The sequence below is a fragment of the Poeciliopsis prolifica genome, unplaced genomic scaffold (genome assembly GCF_027474105.1).
Source record: "Poeciliopsis prolifica strain line A6 unplaced genomic scaffold, Auburn_PproV2 SCAFFOLD013, whole genome shotgun sequence".
NCBI classification, from domain to species: Eukaryota; Metazoa; Chordata; class Actinopteri; order Cyprinodontiformes; family Poeciliidae; genus Poeciliopsis; species Poeciliopsis prolifica.
Genome location: NW_026562388.1, coordinates 7,503,682 through 7,523,667, shown reverse-complemented (window position 1 = coordinate 7,523,667; position 19,986 = coordinate 7,503,682). Strand labels below are relative to the sequence as shown.

Here is a 19,986-nt window from a genome sequence, read left to right as displayed (position 1 = left end):
GTTATTTACTGTGGGAAGAAAGCCTTTCTAAATGTTAGAAACTTTAAATTTCCCTAGTGTGAAAATATGACATGATCTATGGCTGCTCAATAATGGAGAGAAAAAAAAACACGCTCACAATTATTTTGTTCTGGCCTAAAATCATTATTATTTAAAACCATTAGTCATTGAGTTTGGATGACAAATGAGACAAATATCTGTTGTAATTTAATAGTACATTACTTTGAAAAGGTTCTTCTGTCTTGACGGTTTTCATGTCTGATGTTGGCAACAACAGAGACTAAAACACAGTTTTAAAGATCTCTGATTAGACCACATTTATGCATTTTGACCAGACATTCAGTTTTAGCTCTGCTCATCTCTGCCTTCTAGTTCACTGTTTTTCTTAGCATCACATTCAGCATGCATGATGTAAATATGTCTGTATTATTTTACAGTCTTTAAACATTTTTGTTCAGATGAAATTTGGAAAGTTACACTAAATAAATGCATCTGGAATGAAGATGGTTTATTCATTTCCTTTCAAAACAGAGATTTTTCTATATGTCTTTGCAGCTTAAGATGGTACGATGTGGAAACTTTTTTAGAGATTGAAACCATATAGGAAATATCTGTCCAGTCAAAAGATTGTGACTGGACAGATATTTGTAATCTTCTATAAATGCTTTTTATAGAACTTTATCAGTGCACAAATTTCATTCAAGCTTATGAATGTCTCTTTGATTGTCAGGATGCTGTTAAAGCAAAAAGAAAGCACTCTTTGTAACCTCTGGCATGTTACACTGACAACAATCTTCTTTTTTGTGGAAGTCATTACTAGAAAAAGATCACTTCATTGTTTAAAATTAGGTCAGAGGAAATATAAAATACATATGAAGCTAGAAAAAAAAGACTGCTTTAGTTTTGTGCTTTTAGTTTATTTATTAATGTGTAATGTTTTACTTACATGCATTCATATATATTGATGTTCTGGTTGCATCCTCTGTCAGTTTTAGGACACTTTTGTGTCTAATTGTGACATTTTGCTTAAAATCCATTGTTCACAAGCAGAAGAAAGTGCTTTTTTTCCACCTCTACACATAATGAAGTGGGAGTGGTGGAACCGTAATGTTCCTGCTTGACATGGAGCATGTGTAGTACCACACATTAACCTTGTAACTGCAGGTTATCAGCAGCACACCTCACAACCCCTCGTTGTGTGTCTGCATTGCGAGTGTATGCTTTGTTTGTGTGCTCTGCGTTTCTTAGCTACTTGATGAGGGAGGTCAGCGTGTGTGTACGTGTGGGCTGTGCTAGAAGAATAATAATCACCTCGCTATTGATCGCCGTGATAACAGCAAAGTGCCAAAGAGATTGAGAGGGGAGCTTAGTGAGGGAGTAACGGGGGGTTGCGAGAAAGTGAGAATGTATTTACAAGATGCGTATCACAGGGCTAGATAAGATAGTTGAATCATTGATTTCACTCCTCTCCCTGTAACAAATTAAAGAGTTCCTGCACACTCTGTTTATGCTGCTTTATCCAGCTGATTTAACCATTTTCACAAAGGGAAGAAATAGGTAAAGTGTAAGGCTTAGTCCTTAGACTCATATTTGGGATTATAAAGAACTGTGAAAAAATATATTTTCCTATGGGACATCTTCAACCAGTAAAGGGACAAACATCTGCTTTCTTCTTTTTCTAACAGTTATTGGAAGAAAGTGCATGCATGAAATATTAAAAATTTGAATTTAAACACATATGGACATACATAAATATTAAACTAAAATATATATATTGGATAATATAGACATATTATGATTAAGTTGTAGATCTTTTTTTTTTTCTTTGTGTCTGAGCCAAATGAAATGGAGAACATTTGGCAAGAGATGCTGTCTAATTTAACTTATTTTCCTATCAGTAGCATTATCTTGAAGTTACCAGGACCAACCACTAGTGGTCTTGTGACAAAACTACAGCTCTTCAGAGCATGATTTAGGTTTGAAAATTTACATTTAAATTACCCATTAGACAGAAATGAATGTGTAGCCAGCAGTGCATTTAGGGAAAAAGTAAAACAAATGCATCAGGTGTCACTGAGAAACAGCAGTAACAAGCACACAGTGGATGTTATCATGAGCAAGTTGAAAAACCGGTGATAACAAATTTAGCTATGGTCTTTTAAATGTAAAAATCTAAACTCTCTTTCATAATAAATCCTGGAATTATGCAATTTAGCTGATATTGGTGGAAAATGTTTGAAATTTTTCTAAAAGAACAAAAGAGTTTTGAAAAGCTAAAACCATGAAATCCCCAAATATTTGAGTAGCTTTAGGTGATGTTTGGGTTCTGAATTAAAGGTCTGTGGTTTCTATGGTTTCCTTGCCATTTGTTTGTGAGAAGGATTAACTGATTAAATCTCTGTAGCTGTTTGACTCTCTTAGTCCAAGGTTTTAGACAAACACAGATTGCAACCAAGGGCACCACATTATATATGTGTGTATGTGTTCATGCATGCACACTGGTGCACAAGTGTGAAGTGGTTGCAAGAGTAAAGCTTGCAAGTGTGAATGAGTAGCGAGACGCGTTTGCCTGTCTGAGTGAGTGACCTGCTTGTGACAAGTGTTTGCTCTTTGCTGTATGTATCTCTGTGTGTGTTTGGTTTTAGCAACCTGGTTGTCAGCGTGGGAGTCGGTGCGGTTTCGTGTGTGTGTTTGGTGCCCAGTTGGCGTGGCAGCTGTATGATGGCAGGCTCTCAGCACGCTCCAATGCCTCCTCAGATGACCTTTGAGGTGTTCCTTCACACCTGCAAATGCAACAAAAAAGCAGATATAGGAGACACACACACACCTCTGTAGTTGGACATGCACCGACCTGTGGCTTGTCACTGACTTTGCCAGCCCAAATCTGGCTGCCATGTTCAGTAACAGGCACAGCGAGTGCAGCCCAGGAGTATGAGATGCCTTATCTAAGTTATCTAACACCCTGGAGGGGAACAGACTGTCTCCCAGCCACACAAAAAACAAAGATAACACTTCTTATAAAACATATATAGATCCTGTTCTACTTTGTACTGATGTAATATGCAACATTATGTAAATTATGAACTACTCCGCTCCAATGCTGGGGACAGAAAGTGGTGTTTAATAGAAAGCCGTGACACATTTTCACTTCTGCATGATGCCTCAGTGTACTCTGGCTGTTACATTATTCAGGGGACTGCTCCCAGTTGTAGAGCTGCAGTTTAGACTTTTATTCCTGGTTTTTTTATGCGTTTTTTTTGACGTTATACTGGCATTTCATTAATAAAAGTTCCTTTGATGTGTTCAAATTGTGATGTCATAAATATTTTTGTCACCAAACAAATAATTAAAAAGTAAAAAAAAAAAAATCAATGTTGAAATTCTACCCGTCTTGTGACTGACGTTTTTACACAAAACTAGGCGTTATGAAGGTTACATTATGATAAATTAATTTGATCTCCATTTCTTTCTGCATTCATACTTTGTCGCCGCTACATTTTTGTTATCTTAAATATGTACAGAAATTAAAGGAACAGTGTTATGTAAAATCGACTTGTCCATCATGTTATTATGTTATTCTCTTATCACAAAAATACTAGGAGTGGTGCTTTTATCTGTTCATGGATGTAATGATGGCCTTTTAGATTTGACCAAAAGGTGGTGCGTTTTGGATCTTCAAACACCTTTTTGTTTTACACTTTTAATGGTAAATACATGTATAGTTGTACAATTTATTCTTGTCTGATTTAATGCGGATGCTCCTCTCTGACCTAAAGTCCTGAGGGTATCCACAAATGGGACAATTTCTGCTTTCTCTCTTACTTATTTTTTCAGAAACTGAAATTGTTTAAATGAAGGGAAGGTTGGAAAATAAATTGAGCCAGTAGGTATTAATAATAGATTTCTTTGTCTTTCTGTGCTTATGCAAAAGACAGAGAAGTTTGTAGCTGGCATGCTTTTTCACCGCATTTTTCTGAGTTCCCTTTTAAACCCCAAGTTTGCAGTGAGGAGATGAAGCAGTCGCACAGTCACACTGAGGTGTGTAATGGCTGCAGTCTTGCCATGCACTGCAGTCAGATGCATACTGAATAGCAGAGCAATGTTGCAGAGAAGTATGGATTTTACGCCTGTCCTCTGCTGTGCATTCGTGTGTGCACAGAGTCTGTAAGCCCATTGAGCAGAAAAGAGGCTGAAATGATTGATGGATGTACTGTTTGTCCCCTCACAGCCCCTCACAGGTTAAACACCAGCTTTCTTTTGGTATAAAGACGAAGAGTCAACGTTAAAACTCCAGTCGAAAAACACTGCCGTCAACTCTCTTTTGTGTTATTCAACCAACTTTCCTTTTAAAAATCTATTATGTCAAAATTTCAGCCAGGTCATTATGCTGAAGACATAAGCTGTTTTGTTTAGAACTGTAGATTTCCATATGCCACTGTTGATTTGAGGGTGACCTTTTGAACTCAGCTGATGTCAAGCTGATCATCTGTGACCTTTTCATGTTCCCTTTCAGAAGACACAGCACTATGCTGCTTCTCTCAGAGCAGTGTGGTCAAGACTTCATTTAGTACCTTAAATTAAGTCAATTAAATTAAAGTAAATACTTTTGGATTTATAAACACAACATTGTTGTGTTGTGCATATTTTCTATTCTTATTTTTCTACTGTTATGGCTTAGTGGAATATTTTAAAATAGTTGATTCTTGATTAAAAGAGAAATAGAGATGATTTGTTTTGGGTTTTTTTCTTGCTGTTCGTACATTAACATTTCTGGAATTTTTGTAAGAAAATAAACTAAAAAAACATTTTAAAGCTGCCATATGTCATTCTGTGCCATAAAGCAGGACTTCCACATGATTCAGGTATCCATCTGCATATTGAACATATGAAGATGTGCACATGCTTGATGCTATTTTTGGGCCAGCTCTGTCAACATTTTCCCTCGTTTTAAATAATAAATGTGGTTGTATTTTCTTTTAGCTTTATTTCATGTTATAATGTTATTCCCTCATCAGAAACATACTTGAAATATTGACTTGATTTTTCATGCATGTTTGAGAAATCCTTGAGTCTCCCATGCCTAAACACTTGCTCATACTAAGCTCCCCTTAGCTCCCTACAGACTAGTGGCAGCACCAATGAACAAACACTCGGTCCACTGAGCTTCCCGTACAAACTATTTTTCATTCTGACACTCCCTTACATTGCAAACAATGTAAGGGAAACATATTATTGTGATGATGTGCTGAAGGCACTCTGTCTTCGGCCCAATTTCTGTCTGCCTTTAAGACTGCCTTTTTGCCTAATCTGTGAACATTCATAAACTCCAGTACCGTAAGTGGCCATAATGTCCCTTGTGGGATAGTTTATTTGACTGGGAATGTTTGTCACTATGCCTTCTTGTAGCCCGAATGTCAACTCACTAGAGGATACAATATTATTATATACTCTATCACTTTGTTTGTCTAATAAGAAATTTACTAAAAATTAAATGGTGGTTGTTGTTTATTGCTGGCTAATTTGAAAGTGATGAGATGTATGACCAGACACGCACAATAATAAATATTAAACCAATGTTGATGAATTTGGATTTGGATCCATTTTGAGTCCAATGTAGCCAATTTAATTTGAAACTGCTGGTGTAAACGGAGAGAAAAATAGTGATTGAAAGCTCAATATGTCCATGTGCACTGTGATTACTGTTTCCATGGATACCTTACCACATGTCATACTGATCCCACAGCACACCTCAAAGCATCCCTCTGTTCCAGTTTCAAACTGGTTAGTCTTCATACAAAATGTAAAAAGTAAAATAAAATCACAAGCAGAACTGAGCTTGTCCTTTTTTCTCCTCTGTCTAACTAGTTAATGATTGTCTGTTGTTGTCCTTGAAAGGAAAACAAACGCCTGCAGTAATGTGAGATAATTAGCCAGACACAAGATTTGCCGATTGCGGCAGGTAACCTTACAGTTAATCCACAAGGCTTATAGAAACACCACGTACTAAGCATTTTGCATGCAGATATTCTAAATCAAAGATAATACATGGTGGCAAAAATGGTTTAGATTGTCTGAAATTTACAGTAATTAATGTTTCAGAAAAACTTACTCTAAGTACTTGTAAAGTACTGTGCAAAGATTTTGAGCTGTCCCCAATTTATTTATTTCTGTCTTTGAAGCAGCCAGACTTTGTTTTTGTAATTCTCTCAAGTGGAAATTCTGGAAATCATGGAGACCAAATGCAACAGCAGACAGGTCAGTGTGTCCAAGAGCAGCCCCCCCACCCCCTGATTCCCTCAGTCAGCTTTGACTAGCCAGTAGCAATTAGCTGGTGGAACTGTGCATCTACTGAGCCTATTATACAAGCTACTTAGGAGATGAAGAACTCCTAATACTGCTCCATAAACGTAAAAGCTATACTCAACAAATGTTGCCTTTATGAAAGAGTAACACGAACAAAGCCATTGTTTAAAAAGAAAACCATACACAGCCTCATTTTGAGGACTAAGCTCACAACTGGATTAAATGAGATCAAAATTACTAATTTTGGCCTACAGAAAACAAATATTTGAATACCATACATCTTGAACACTTTGTGGTTAATCACAGTGGTCTCAGTATCATGATGTGGGAGTGTATTTGACAAATTAAGGACAGGGAAAATTGATATGTTGAGATGTTGCAACATCTATGGCAGCTGTAAGAAAGCCTTTAGGGTGCTAAAGACGAATGTTCCCCTTCATTCTTTTCTAACACTGAGTTGCTTTAAATTAAGGCTAAAATCTCACTTGCTGACAGTTGCCTTTAATTGACATTTGATGTATATTGATGGTTTTTACGACATTTTCACAAAATTTTATGTTTAATGTTTGTTTCACGATTGGTGATTATATGATGTTTTTATGATGTAAAGAACTTTGAATTGCCTTGTTGCTGAAATATGCCATGCATGACTTGACTGTAAACATACAGCCATTTCTACAATTGAATGGGTAAATTCAAGTAAACTCGTGCATTAGCATGGCTGAGTTAATGTCCAGGTCTAATACTAAAACTTAGAAATTGCAGCAATACTTGAAAAATGATTATGCTCTCCATCCAAATTGGCTGAGCCTAAAACTGGGCAAATTTGTCTCTCTATGGGCAAACATTTTCGAAAAACGTTTGTGGCTGTAGCTTGAGTAAGTCTGCCTCATGAAATCACAATATTAAGTGATCTGGTGAAGAAGAAAACATTGCTGTCTACCTAGTAAGGCTACATGAACTGAATTGAAAATGAATGAAAAATCAGCCACGTCCTGAAAAAAGTTGATTTTCTGTGTGATCTGTCATTAGGAACATGGACAATGATGACCAAGTTTAGATTCTTGTTCATAAAATTTAATAAACTGAGTAGCAATCTAGGACCTTTTTTTTTTTTTACAGCATATTCTGTTTGATATATTGATATCTCTCTTTAATGGGCAGACTCTCCCTATCTTCCCTTCCCTCCTTCAACCTGTCTGCCCACCTTTCTTGTTTCCATCCATCTTTCACTGCTGGCTCCATCTCAAAGCCAGGCTTTAATTTTGATCAGCGATGAAATGATTGCCCACCTCTTTCGATTCTTCTTTTCTCATGCCCCCCTCCCCCAGAGTTGTCATAGAAACAGAGGAGTGTGTGTGTTTGTGTGTGTGTGTGAGAGAGAGAGAAAGAGAGTGAGATTTTGTGTGCTACCACAAGCATCTGTGTTCCAGTCGATTCCCTCAGTGGAGAGATTTATCACCCAGACTAAGTTAGGAGGTTGTGTGTGATGGCCAAATGTGTGCTTCCCTGTCTGCCTTTGTAGTTTCCTGTGTGCACACCTTTATCATCTTCTCTATTTACACACAGGAACAGTATGCGAGGTTGTGTGTTTTCCCTATTTTATATATATATTTTTATCTGCTTGTGCCCAACAGTGTGTGTAATAGGTCCCATGTCCCCTCATCAGTCCCCCATCACACACTCTCTCGCTGGCTGGATGACTTTAGATTGAGTGTTTGGTGGCTTAGGCCGACCACAACTCTAATCCTCTGCACTCAAACAAACGTAAACACACACTGGCACACATATATGAGGTCCCAGGTCTCTCCACTATTAGCCAGGGCCAAGGGAGTTTATGCCTGTTTCTGAATGACTGTGTGTGAGCGTGCATGTTTGGAGGGGGTTTGCTCAGAGACACAAGAAGGGGGAACGAGCGAAACTAACCCAATTTCCTGCTCCATTTCCTTTTCACGCGGCGGCTGCGTCCCATTCCACAGCGGGCCGGGCTGAACACCAGCCACCCTACAGCCCGAGGTCACGCCTTTTACCTCTGAGCCACACGCCAGAGAGTAGGGGTTGGGGGATGGGGCCTCAGTTTAAATAAATCATGGGGCCCCAGCTCAAAATTACACACGAAATTGCTATTTTGAGTGAAATTGAAGTTCACTAAAAGTTTCAAGTCGACTCAGATCAGAATGTTGCTATTTGATAGGAGCAACTTTGAAATATTTATATGTCCCGTCTTTTTTCTCATCAATGAGAATTCCATCCTTAAGGACATGTAAAGTAATTTACTTGTTGTAGTTAAGTTTTGATATGCTAAATTTTTGAAAGATGGGCAGAATTTTATTTGATTTTTTTTAACTTTGAGGTGAAACATGCCCCTTTGTGATACAGGTCCATGCAGTTAAAACAGGACCGTAGGAACAGTCTACAAGCAGGTTGTGTCCTGTTCACCATGAACCTTTAAGGTTGAATCACAGCAGATTTAAAATCTGTGAAAAAGCATTCAGCAGTTTGTGTATTAAAAAATTACTTCCTTTACAAATACATTGAACACAATTCTTGCAATTGTCTGTTGTTACTGAGAAGGAATGCAGTGAGTCTGTTTCAACTCTGTCAATATTTTAAATGCCTTTGTCAAGTTCTGCTCTTATTTTTTTAAATAATATTCTGGCCCACAGACGTTTTCATCAAAGGAATGTTCCACTCATCACCTAAACAACCAAGAAATTAATGCATACCCTTCGTACCTTTTCTGAAGCGAAGCAAGTAGCAAATCGGTACAAGACAAACTGGTACAGTTAACATCAGATCACATATATGTAAGTGAATATGGTGAATATTTATGGAAAATATCAGATAAAGCTGATTAAGGAGGGCAGCGATCAGCCTGTAACAGTAGAAAGTAATGAGAAATGGCAAATGACAATGATTTGGCAAGTTGATGAAGCTAGTTTAAGAAAACTATTCTAGCCAGTCTTGAATTTGTGAAGTAGAAGTTGATCACACTAGAAAGGGGCTTGAAAACGTAAGGCCATACCTCCCAATTTGAGCAATATTTTCCCCTGAAAATATTGATTAAGACAAGTAGAGGGAAAATCTCCAGGTTCTACTGTCAGCATACTCAAGGTCACTAATTTTATAAGCAAACCAGCTGGTGTGTGTAACATAATTTTTTGTTGTGTATGTGATACAAACTGATCAAGTTTTCATTAATTCCCCAACTAATTTGCAGTTGCCATCAAATGTTTGATGGCAACTGCAATTCCTTTTTCATATGTGAAGCTTTTAATTTCTGATTAATAATTTTTCTAATGCCTAAGAAAAAAATCAAAAACATATCAGTGGACCAACAAAAATAAATAAATAGATGAACTAAAAACCAAAGCCAAATAATAATGTAGGGCCAAATCCTTTTTCAAGGCTCTGAACATACTGTAACTCTTATGTGACTTTAGTTTTACATTGGCTCTTGGTCTTTGTTGTCTCCTGAAGCCTTTTTTCAGAACAGCAAAAGAAAGCAAGAACAGCAAAAACTGTTGGTCAGAGAAAAGAACAAACTGCTAGTTAATTAGATCTGGAACTCTGCCTTCACCATAAAGGCAGCGTGAGTGTGTAGAAAAATTGCTGCTTGTTTACTTTAACACCATTTCCTCTGCAGACTAGCCTTGAACAGCAAAGCTCTGCATGGTTTTGCTCAGCAGAGTGGAAAGCCTCAGTGTTATGGCCCAGTTGGGTGCCAGCAGTTGCTAGCCAGCAAGCTAGTCACCCTGCTGATTGCGTTAGGCAATTAACATGCTAATTAAAAATCTCATTAAAATAAGGGAGGTATAAGAGAATGACCTGAGGCAGACCGCTGGGCTTCATTTAGGTCAGGAAGACTCAGGGGTTTTCAGGGACTGTGTGTGTATTTAAATATGAGTGTGTTCATGCTGGCTGTGCTCTTGGACCATTGCTTCACTGTTTGCCTGTTAGATAGAAAACGTCAGATAACGAGGAAAACTCAACTGGAAGCACACGTTGTTCTTTGGGCTTAGAGAGAGATCATGTCTGGGACTTGGGCTGTTCAAAAGTCTGTACATCAGATTCATACTGATAAGCACTTGACAAAAGAGCCTTATGTTTTTTTTTTCTCCTCCCTTTCTATAGAAATGCTTCTGAACACAATGTGTGGCTGAGCTGCTTTGTAATATATTGGTGTCTGAACACAAGACATAAGAGTTGCTATTAATTACACCTTTTTGTGGGGGTTAAATGTATTGCCTTATTATTATTTATTAGCTATTTATTTATTTTGTTTTGGAAAAAAATACTCTGTTTTGAACCCCACAAAATAAATTGATAAAGTTTTGCATTCGAGGTGCAAAGGGTAGTAAGTGCCCCCTCCAAAAATGACAAAAAAAGAAACAAAAATCTATATATAATTATACATTTACAAATAAAGTCTTCAGAATATTGGATATTATTATTATTGTGTACTTACGATCCATTATTTAAGATTTTTTATTGTCTGAATTTTACCCTTTTGGCTCCATGGAGAGCCAAACCTCCATTTATTGTCACCTGACTACAAAACTTTAGAGCATTTTTAAAAGCCACAATGCTTTTAATTATGCAGACAGAAGGTGTTCTCCACACGTACAGATCTTTGCAGAAACACTGTTGTGACTTTTTTCACAATGAGAAGAAAATTAACAAATGAAATTATAAAAATGACATTGTTAATGACGAAATTGATGGAAACAGATTTTATACACAAATCTACAGATTTTGTCAGCAAATCCCAGCCATCTTAAACGCCATTCATCTTCATCAGAGCAGATCATAAAAACTTCTAATCCCATTACATAAAAAGTTAGGGTCTTTTGGGAAATTCAAAGTAAAATACAGTCCAAGTTACTTTCAGTTTTTTTTAAGTTAAATTCAAGGGAGATTGTGCTTTGCCTCATTAGATCCATTAATTTAGTGTAAATTTAATTTAGTGTAAATCCAATTTAACATTTTGCCTATTTATTGCATGAAAACAAAAACAAAAGTGTAAGGGTTCTGGATAAAAACTAATTCCATGATTTAAATGGGTTTTAGAATCACTTTTAGTAGAAATATCTTCAGAGGGAACATCACTCCCTCAGATTATTGTAAAATAATTCTTTCACAACTGTGACTCCAAATCATCACAGCACCACCACCATGAAGTGTTTGTGTTGATTTGCACATTTTGATGTTCACCATATATAGTGGTGTACATTAAAGCCAAGCATCTCTAATAGTCCTGTGGTAAATTTAGCTTCAAATTTTAAGAAATATTGCTGATATATCCTTTTCACCGAAGAATGATTGGTTTCAAATTGGATATTATTTTTAAGGCCTTCTCAGGTGTCTTCACAGGATCGCTGTTGATGCCTTCACACACTGACACTGTACACATTTCTCTTTGGAAAAGCAAATGGACAAAATTTCTTGTAGGTCATCACAATGTTGTTGATTACTAATTAATGTGTCTGATCAGCTATTGCTGCCTCTTACCCCTTTTCTATAAAAAACATATGGAAACAGAAAGGGTGCACTTAACTTGACCATTTGCACTTTCTCCAATTTGGCTTTGTATTTGATTAATAATCACTTGCATTGAATCTATTCTCATTTTTACTCTTTGGGTTGGAATATAATAATTTTAGAATTGAGTAAAAAAAAGATAATATAGTTGTTGTTTTTTTGCATGACCCACATATGCATGAATATTTCTCTATTTAAATTTAAAAGGGTGTTAAGAAGTCCTAGTTCTCACTGAAGATGACTTCAAGAAAGTCAACTTGAGATGGCAGCCAACTTAAAATTGTGTGTATCTACATAAAAAATGCAGTCAAATCAACACAGTAGTGACAAGACACAAAAAGGTTACTTCTTCAGCCTTTAGAAACTGTAACAACCTGTAACCATTTGGAGTATTAACACTTTAGGAAAGTGACACATTCGCTTAGAAACATTTAATTGGGAAAAATCAGCACTGAGCAGTCCAAAATCCCCAATGGACCTATAAATGTGTTAAAATAGCAACTTTATTATTGATCCAAAGGCTTCCTTCGTTTAGAAGGATAAGAGTTTTTTCTTGTTTTTGTTGTTGTTGTTTTTTATTTTTGACTTACTCTGTGCAGTTTGTTACATGGTGTTACCTTCAGTACATTTGTTTGCTGAAATCAAATCCCTGCCGAGTCTGGGAATGAGCTTGATGAGGGTCAAGCCTTTGTGAAAAAACTTAAAGTTAAATCCCAGAGCGGAAGTGATTCTGAAAAAAAAAAAAAGTTTTATCAGTGAAGATTTTAAGATGAATAGTTGTTCATATGCAGTTGTTGCAGCTCTTGAAACAAACAGTTTACTTAGAGATGCAATGGAAGGTAAAAACAAGAGCCAAATACATAGAAGAATATTCAGAGAAAGAATATCTGAGAAACTTACAGGGAGATAACAGTATGACTCAGAGAGATAATAGAACCCCATTAAGCAGAACATCTTTTCCTTATCAAGTCAGTCTGTCAGCTTCACTGTGTCTCAAACTCAAGGCTTTCACTTATGAGTCTTGCCTTCATCATTTACCTCTGCCCAGCATCAGCTTCATTTTTGCGTCTGGCCTTCACTGAACAGACAGACACAGAAAAGCTTTGATTAACCAAAGGAATGCTCTCACTTGTTTGTTGTTCGCTTATAGTGTCTTCTCTCTCTGTGCTAGTTTTCATTTCTTCATCTTTTTTTTTTCATGCCTTGCATCTTCTGCCTCATCTCTAATCACTTCTTCTTTTTTTATCTTCTTTTATCCAGTCAGATCTACTGTATAGAAAATGCCCATGGTCAGCTGGTGCGTGACCTGGACTTCAATCCCAACCGGCAGTACTACCTGGCCAGTTGTGGAGACGACTGCAAGGTCAAGTTCTGGGATGTCCGTAATGTCCAGGAGCCTGTAAAAATCTTGGAGGAGCACTCACACTGGTGGGTAGACCACAAGGGGAAATCCTTGGAGGACCTTGAATGGGAGATAATTAATTCCCATATTGGTCGAAAGTTGCTTTGTAAGTCAATGGAGCGTACAGACAAGTTCATTAGCTTTTTAAATTAAGAGATGGAATTTAACTGTAGATGCGCTGATCTTTAGCATTCTTATATAAATTATTATGGATGTTTTTCATCTCTGTTGTCTTCTCTTGACAAGAGATTCAGAGTCTTGCAAAAACATTGGATGCTTAATGGTAGCGTATTTCATTTTCAGCGACATTCCATAAGTGGGGTGCAGGTCAGCTTTCCATTGCTATTTCTATAGATTTTGAGGAAATTGGGTTTTATGACTACAATAAATACCTACAAGCTGGAGCTCATTTAGTTGTTTTGGCTTGATCATGGGTCCTAGTGGATCATATTTTCTAAGAGTAAACTGACCCATTCTGAATTGGAACAAAAATAAATGGAAATAGTTCTATCAATATTAAACATGATACACATTAAAATTATATGTTAAACTTGAGCATTTTTATAAGTATTTGTAATTCAGAATAATGCCTTACTTCAAAGAAAAATAAACTGATATGCAGTGGTTTAGGTGCAATCTACTTATCGCTAAGAGATGAAGTTCAACTCATTTTATTTCTGTAGCACCAACATAAAGAAAACAATCAAGTTATTTTAATTCAGTCACACATGCATTGCAATTGATCCTGGTTATCAAAAGGTACACTTAGATCAGTTCATTATTCAAATTAGTTTCATAAGTTTTCTGTCTAAGGAAACCCAGCAAATTGCATCAAGTCATTGACTTGCTGCATTTACTCCTCCCGGATGGACATGTACTGAAAACAGACAGTCTCTTGCTTGTGTCGTTTACAACAATCCCACATTTTGAGAACACATGTAGTGACAGTGGAGAAAAAAAATAAAACGCCCCCTTAATAAGAAGAAACCTCCAGCATAACCTGGCTCAGTACAAGCGGCCATCTGCCACGACTGACTGGACGTTGGAGAGGACAGAGCAGAATGCGCAAAAAAGAAACAGGAGAACTGATTTAGGAGTACTTTATATGTTATTAAAAAACAAAAAGTTAATAGCAAAATAGAGAGAATGCTAAGTTTTATTTCAGCCGGTGCTGCCCTCCAGGAAGGTATCACAGCCAAACAGAATACCAGGTGTAGCTTCTACGGATAGGAAACCAGCTGCCGTCATTCTCACCTTGTGATTCAGTTCATAATGATGTAACTAAAGCAGGTTATTTTTTACGTGTTCTCCTCTGACATCTATTTTTTTATTTTTTTTAAAATGAAGTTTGTAAAACATTCACTTCATTTCTAAAGCAAATGGCGATTAATCTTCAGGTAAATGTAACATTTTGATTTGGGGAAAAGTGTCTCCATAAGAAGCAGAAGTAAGATCGATAGTGTGGAGGACAGATACTCTGGCACTTTGAGCAAAGCACACCCACAATAGCAATAAATAAGAAAACTCGTTTACTGGACTTGTGATTGGTTTCCTGTTTCATTAATTGCTTTATCTCATAACTAATGAAATGCCCCGACTTCTCTTGATGTAATAAAAGGCAGTAATAAACTCATTACTAATTAAATCCACTGCCACTCGTTTGGTTATTGAGGACTGGAGGTGAGTCCAGCCCCAGGTTGTCTTCTACTGAGGCTTCAGGCGTCGCTCTAAGCTGAACAGCCGACTGCAGATGTGTCGGTGTAGGAGACACGCTCTGTCTCTTCTGTGAGCTGAATAGATGATCAGCATGAGCCAAACTGGGATCCAGCTGCAGCGCACACACCCACACACGCAAACAGTGGAGCAGCCACACACTTTGTCGACGTGCGCACACCCGCACAGCAGCAGACGTTATCTCTGAAAGAGAGGCAGGCTCGGCAAACATATCCATAACTGTAGATTGCAGCAAATGGGATGTCTTCTGATGGGAGATAGGTGACGTGTGTGTGTGTTCACTATCATCTAATCTGTGTTTTTGCAGAGCTCTCTTTTTATCTGTGTGGCCACATGCGTTTGTGTGCCTCCCCCCCCCACATTTCTATAAAGCACATTCTCATTTGTATTCGCCTGTATGAGCACCCATCTTCTTCTGTGCGCTGCGTTTATGTGTGGGTGTTTGTCGTGCGCGCTCATTTGTCGGAGCGCAGCCAGGATATGGCCTCGGGGCTGCTGGGGGTATTAGGGACTATTTTTTAGCAGGGAAGCGGATTAGCAGAGCGCAGGGAACGGCGTGGCCGAGGCTGATTTTTCTGTCAACAGCCTCGGTTATCCCTCAATCCCTCCCTGTGAGGGAACTGGGACCGCACTCTGAGCTGCGCCTCGGGCTCACAAAGGCACACAAACATACAAAGATGGAGTGCACAAAAAAAGGAGAAAAAAAACGGAGGCAACTAAGGGAACGAAGGGACAAAATGGAGAGAGTTATGGAAGGGAGATGAGGAAATTGAGAAAGAAATAAAGTAAGGATTATGGAGTTTTTTATTATGATCATCAGTACATGTGAACTGAGCTCAAATATAGACTGCAGGCTTCCAAATCCTTATTACTGGCATCTAAATACTCAAACAGAGCTATTTTAACGCTGCGTGAGAGCACTGCATTTTCTGCGTGATGTGTGTGGGTGGCTGAGAGTGTGCATGTGCGGTCTGCTCATACATACCGTCAACAAACTATCTCAGCATCCAGAGCTTGCTGCGGGGCTCTTCACCCACACACGGCTTTCTTCACAATCATTTTCGTCATGAATGCATAAATGTAAAAAGAAAAAGTGCTCCCCACATTGCTGCGCCGTCTAACTCTGAATGAATAATGGGTGTCCCAGGGTGTGGAGCGTCCGCTACAACCACAGCCACGACCAGCTGGTGTTGACAGCCAGCAGCGACAGCCGTCTCATCCTCTCCAATATGGTGTCCATCTCCTCGGAGCCATTCGGACACTTGGTGGACGATGAGGAGCTCAGCGAGGGGGAGGACAACCACCAGGAGGACAAGTAAGAACAACTCTGGGAGTTTTAACAACTCATTAGCAGCGGCACCGAACCCGAGCAGTCTGGTATAAGCTGGTGGTTGGTGGGTTTTTAGAAGGAAGGAACATGGGATTTTATTTTTAATAAGAAGATTATTAAAGTAAACGGAAGTAGCAGAAATGAAAGAAGTTGAGTGACATTAACAAATTAATAACATCTGACACCCAAATGAGCCTTTTTGAAGGAAGCCGTAGCCATTCCTTTATCAGTAGACTTGTTGATGTGCTGGGCACCATTATCAGATTTAAAACTGATGAAATCAAATTATACTTAAGCAGTCAGCAAATACCATCATTTTTGCATTTCCTTTTCAGTTCTATTCAGTCTTGTAGCTCGCAGTGGTTATATTAATATGAATTTCCAAGACCAAGAAATTTGTGAAAATGGATGAAAGGAAAAAGGAGAACACAAAGGAGCGGAGGAATGCTACCAAAAATATGAGATTATTTTAAAAATGCCATATTTGTGCATCACCATATAGCATGTTACCCAAGGCAAAGATAATCATAGTTAAGTCTCCTGCTCCAAGTCAAGTTTATGAAACAAGAATAAAAAATTTGATTGTATCCAGGTAGGAGAAAAGTAGTAAAAATATTTTTTTTTTATTTAAATGCACTTTGTGTTGAACCTGTGATTCACCAGAGTATCAGCAGCCTACTTACGACAAAATAGTTTGAACCACTTAAACTATCTAAGTGGTTACATGTTGCAGTTTGTGCTCTGTTTCTGACTGGCATTATTTCTTTGATGCCTGAGGCAATTGGCCTTCCTATATTTTTCTGACATCTGTTTTATCAGAATGCTTACTCGTGTAATCCAGTAGTAGATTGTAGCCACAGCTGTAGAAGTATGACAGATGTTGCAAGGCTCTGGTCAATCTCCAAGTCTCAACTTGATCGAAATGCTGGGGGTAACTGAACCCCACAATTTCCTCTACAACGTGGAAGGCAGATAGTCGTGTCAAATATAATTACTGCTGTCTGTTGCTGTCGGATGTGCTTTTACAAGTCACTAAATCATCCGGCGGTCTAAGTTTCGTCCTCAGTTTTTCCTTTGTGGCTTGTTTGTTTGTCTTAAGCTAACTGTTTTTTTTTCTTTCTTTCTGTCTGGTTGGTCTCCTTAATTCTCATGAGGACACCGGGGTCCTCATGGACCCGTTGGGTAGCAAGTGAACATTTTGGGGCTGACAATCGAGAGGTTTAAACTTTTGGGTCTGATCTCCCCTAATCCTTCATAAAGGCTTAGGAGGGGAGTCGTTGCACAGACACAAGTCTTCATCAGGATTAAGAAAAATATTTGCTCTGCTTTCCTGTCTTTAGTTGTGCAAAGGGTCTAATGAAACAAACTGAGACACTCAAGACTGTAAGGAAATATTCAGTGTATATTTGAACTTTTTCCTTTGATAATGGTCCTCCTAAGATTAAAGCTGACAGCCAGAACCCCTCTGTCTCACAACACTTTGAAACTCAGTGATAAAAAGGAAAATATTAAAAATGTGTTACTGTCAAAACACCTCAGGAGACTTTTTTTTTTCTATCTCTGTAGAGTTAACAGAGTTGATTTGAAAAAGTCAGGAAAATCCTCTGTAATTGTTACTGTTCACTGCTGTCCAAATCTGCTGCAGTCCAACATCCATTATGGTCCCCCTCTCAGCCATAACTACCAGCTCTTACACTCAATGGCCAACTCTCATCCACAATTATCAACTCTTCTTCCTAATTACCAGCACTCAGTTTTACTTTTAACCCTTTCTCTGTAGCTGTTGTTGACCTACTGTCCAAATGTCCTACTCCACCTTACCTTAATACAGCTTTCAATCCTCCACCTGCAGCCAGAACATCTGGGACGAAGATTTTTTTTAAAGGAAATAAAATAAAATAATGTGTCTGCTTTTGTAGCATTCAATGAGATAAGCTAATTTAACATTTCACAATCAGTTGCAATCAGAAAGTGTCATGTCTTTTTCTTGTACATTTTAGGTAAATCTACTTGAAGGGAGTTGCTCTTTTATAGTTGCTCTGGTAATTTGACCTCATATAAAAATCATCCAAGAAGTCTGAAAACCAGAAGTTTATACTCTGGTTCCTGGGCAAGGGAGAAAGATAGGACTCTTTCTTGACGAGAAAGAGTCCTATCAGCAGTTTCATCAAGGCAAGTCCTCCTTGTTGGATTTAATAAAAAAAACTGCCTTGTTTCTAAGTAAATGAGGTGAAAAATTGATTTTATATACTAGCTCAAGATAGTTTTTTTTAATGACTCCTTAAAACTAATTTTCAATCACAAGTTTTCACTTAAAGATTCCTAAATATGTGACCCCAGTCATGTGATCTATGGCAGTTTGTCGGTGGTTAAACTGTGCAGCCACATTATCCCTAAAAGCTCTCGATCCCTGTTGTAACTGAGACCAAGCCCAGTATTTGTTAGGATCACTCAAGAGCTCCCACTTGTGCTCTCTCTTTCTGTTCTTTCCCACTAAATGTATACAAGTGACACATTTAAGAGCGATTTTATTTTAGACCACCATCCAGAGGGAGCAGCTACTGTCAGAGTGAAAACGTAAATGTGTAAAATAAATCCAAATGTTTAAATCATTGTTTTCCCCTCAGGAACACTTACAGCCTGGGGGTTTGAGGGGAATTTGAGCTGGCAGTGATACTGGATCATATTCTTGAATTGTTATTTATTGTCTCAGTATTGTAGCAGCAGCAGAAATGTGTAAGCACTGACCATGTTATTGGTTGGCAGTTTTTTTTAAATATATATTACTCATAATTTAACACCTAAATTTAATGTTTGGTAGTTCAATTTAACTTCAGAAAGTTTTGTGGAAATAAAGTGAATAAAATAAAATAGTAAATCTGCTGTTCTTCCCCTTGCTAACGATGCCGTTGAGACTTGATTTTATGAATACCATTTAATACTCAAGACATTTTCACAAACTCAGTCTGCAGAATTCTGCTTTGACAGATAGCAAATTATGAAGCACTCCTTTTCAGTGTCTTAAATATTTCTGGAATGTGTTTTTTGTGCTGTAGGAGTAAGGAGCCCCTGAAAGACAGCGTGGTGTCCACCTACGAGGAGCATGAGGACAGCGTATACGCAGCAGAGTGGTCATCGGCTGACCCATGGCTGTTTGCATCGCTGAGCTATGACGGACGCCTGGTCATCAACAGGGTTCCCCGAGCTCTTAAATACCGCATCCTTCTGTGAGAAAGAGAGCTACTCCACAACGGTGACTCTAAAACTTTGTCTGATGTTCTGTAAATATCTCTGGGCTCAGATGTTGTATCATTGTAAAGAAGGAAATATCTTGCTCCCTGCCATTAAAGTCTTTGAATCAAAGTGTGCCTAATCTTTGAGCTCTTAAAGTTTTATCTGCAGACCAAAACTGTGTCCCAACATATTCCAGTTTTGCATGGATTTCTGTTCCAATGCAACTGATTTAAAATGCCCAACAGGACCTAAAATTTCAACAGTGTGGCCAATTTTTATTTATTTCATTGTTGCGTTTTTAAATACCTGAGAAGTTTAATTAAAACAAACGAATACTGTGCAATTCCTCAAAGTTTACCGTAGATATATTAATTACCACAAACTGTTTAAGGATATGATAGACTTAATTTCTCCATCTTGTATTTGTATGTATTTATTTGGT

The 19,986-nt window shown here is 37.9% G+C and overlaps 1 protein-coding gene across 1 annotated transcript in view; it reads left to right on the top strand.

Annotated features, from left to right (window-relative positions):
• The window catches only part of eipr1 (EARP complex and GARP complex interacting protein 1), a 49,048-nt gene extending 29,375 nt beyond the window's left edge, over window positions 1–19,673 (top strand). Inside the window, exons 7-9 of the mRNA XM_055038302.1 lie at window positions 13,105–13,272; window positions 16,128–16,295; window positions 19,367–19,673. Of these exons, the coding sequence (XP_054894277.1) occupies window positions 13,105–13,272; window positions 16,128–16,295; window positions 19,367–19,541 (511 nt within the window). The 3' untranslated portion in view covers window positions 19,542–19,673. The remainder of the gene's footprint in view (window positions 1–13,104; window positions 13,273–16,127; window positions 16,296–19,366) is intronic.
• Window positions 19,674–19,986: the final 313 nt, after the last annotated feature.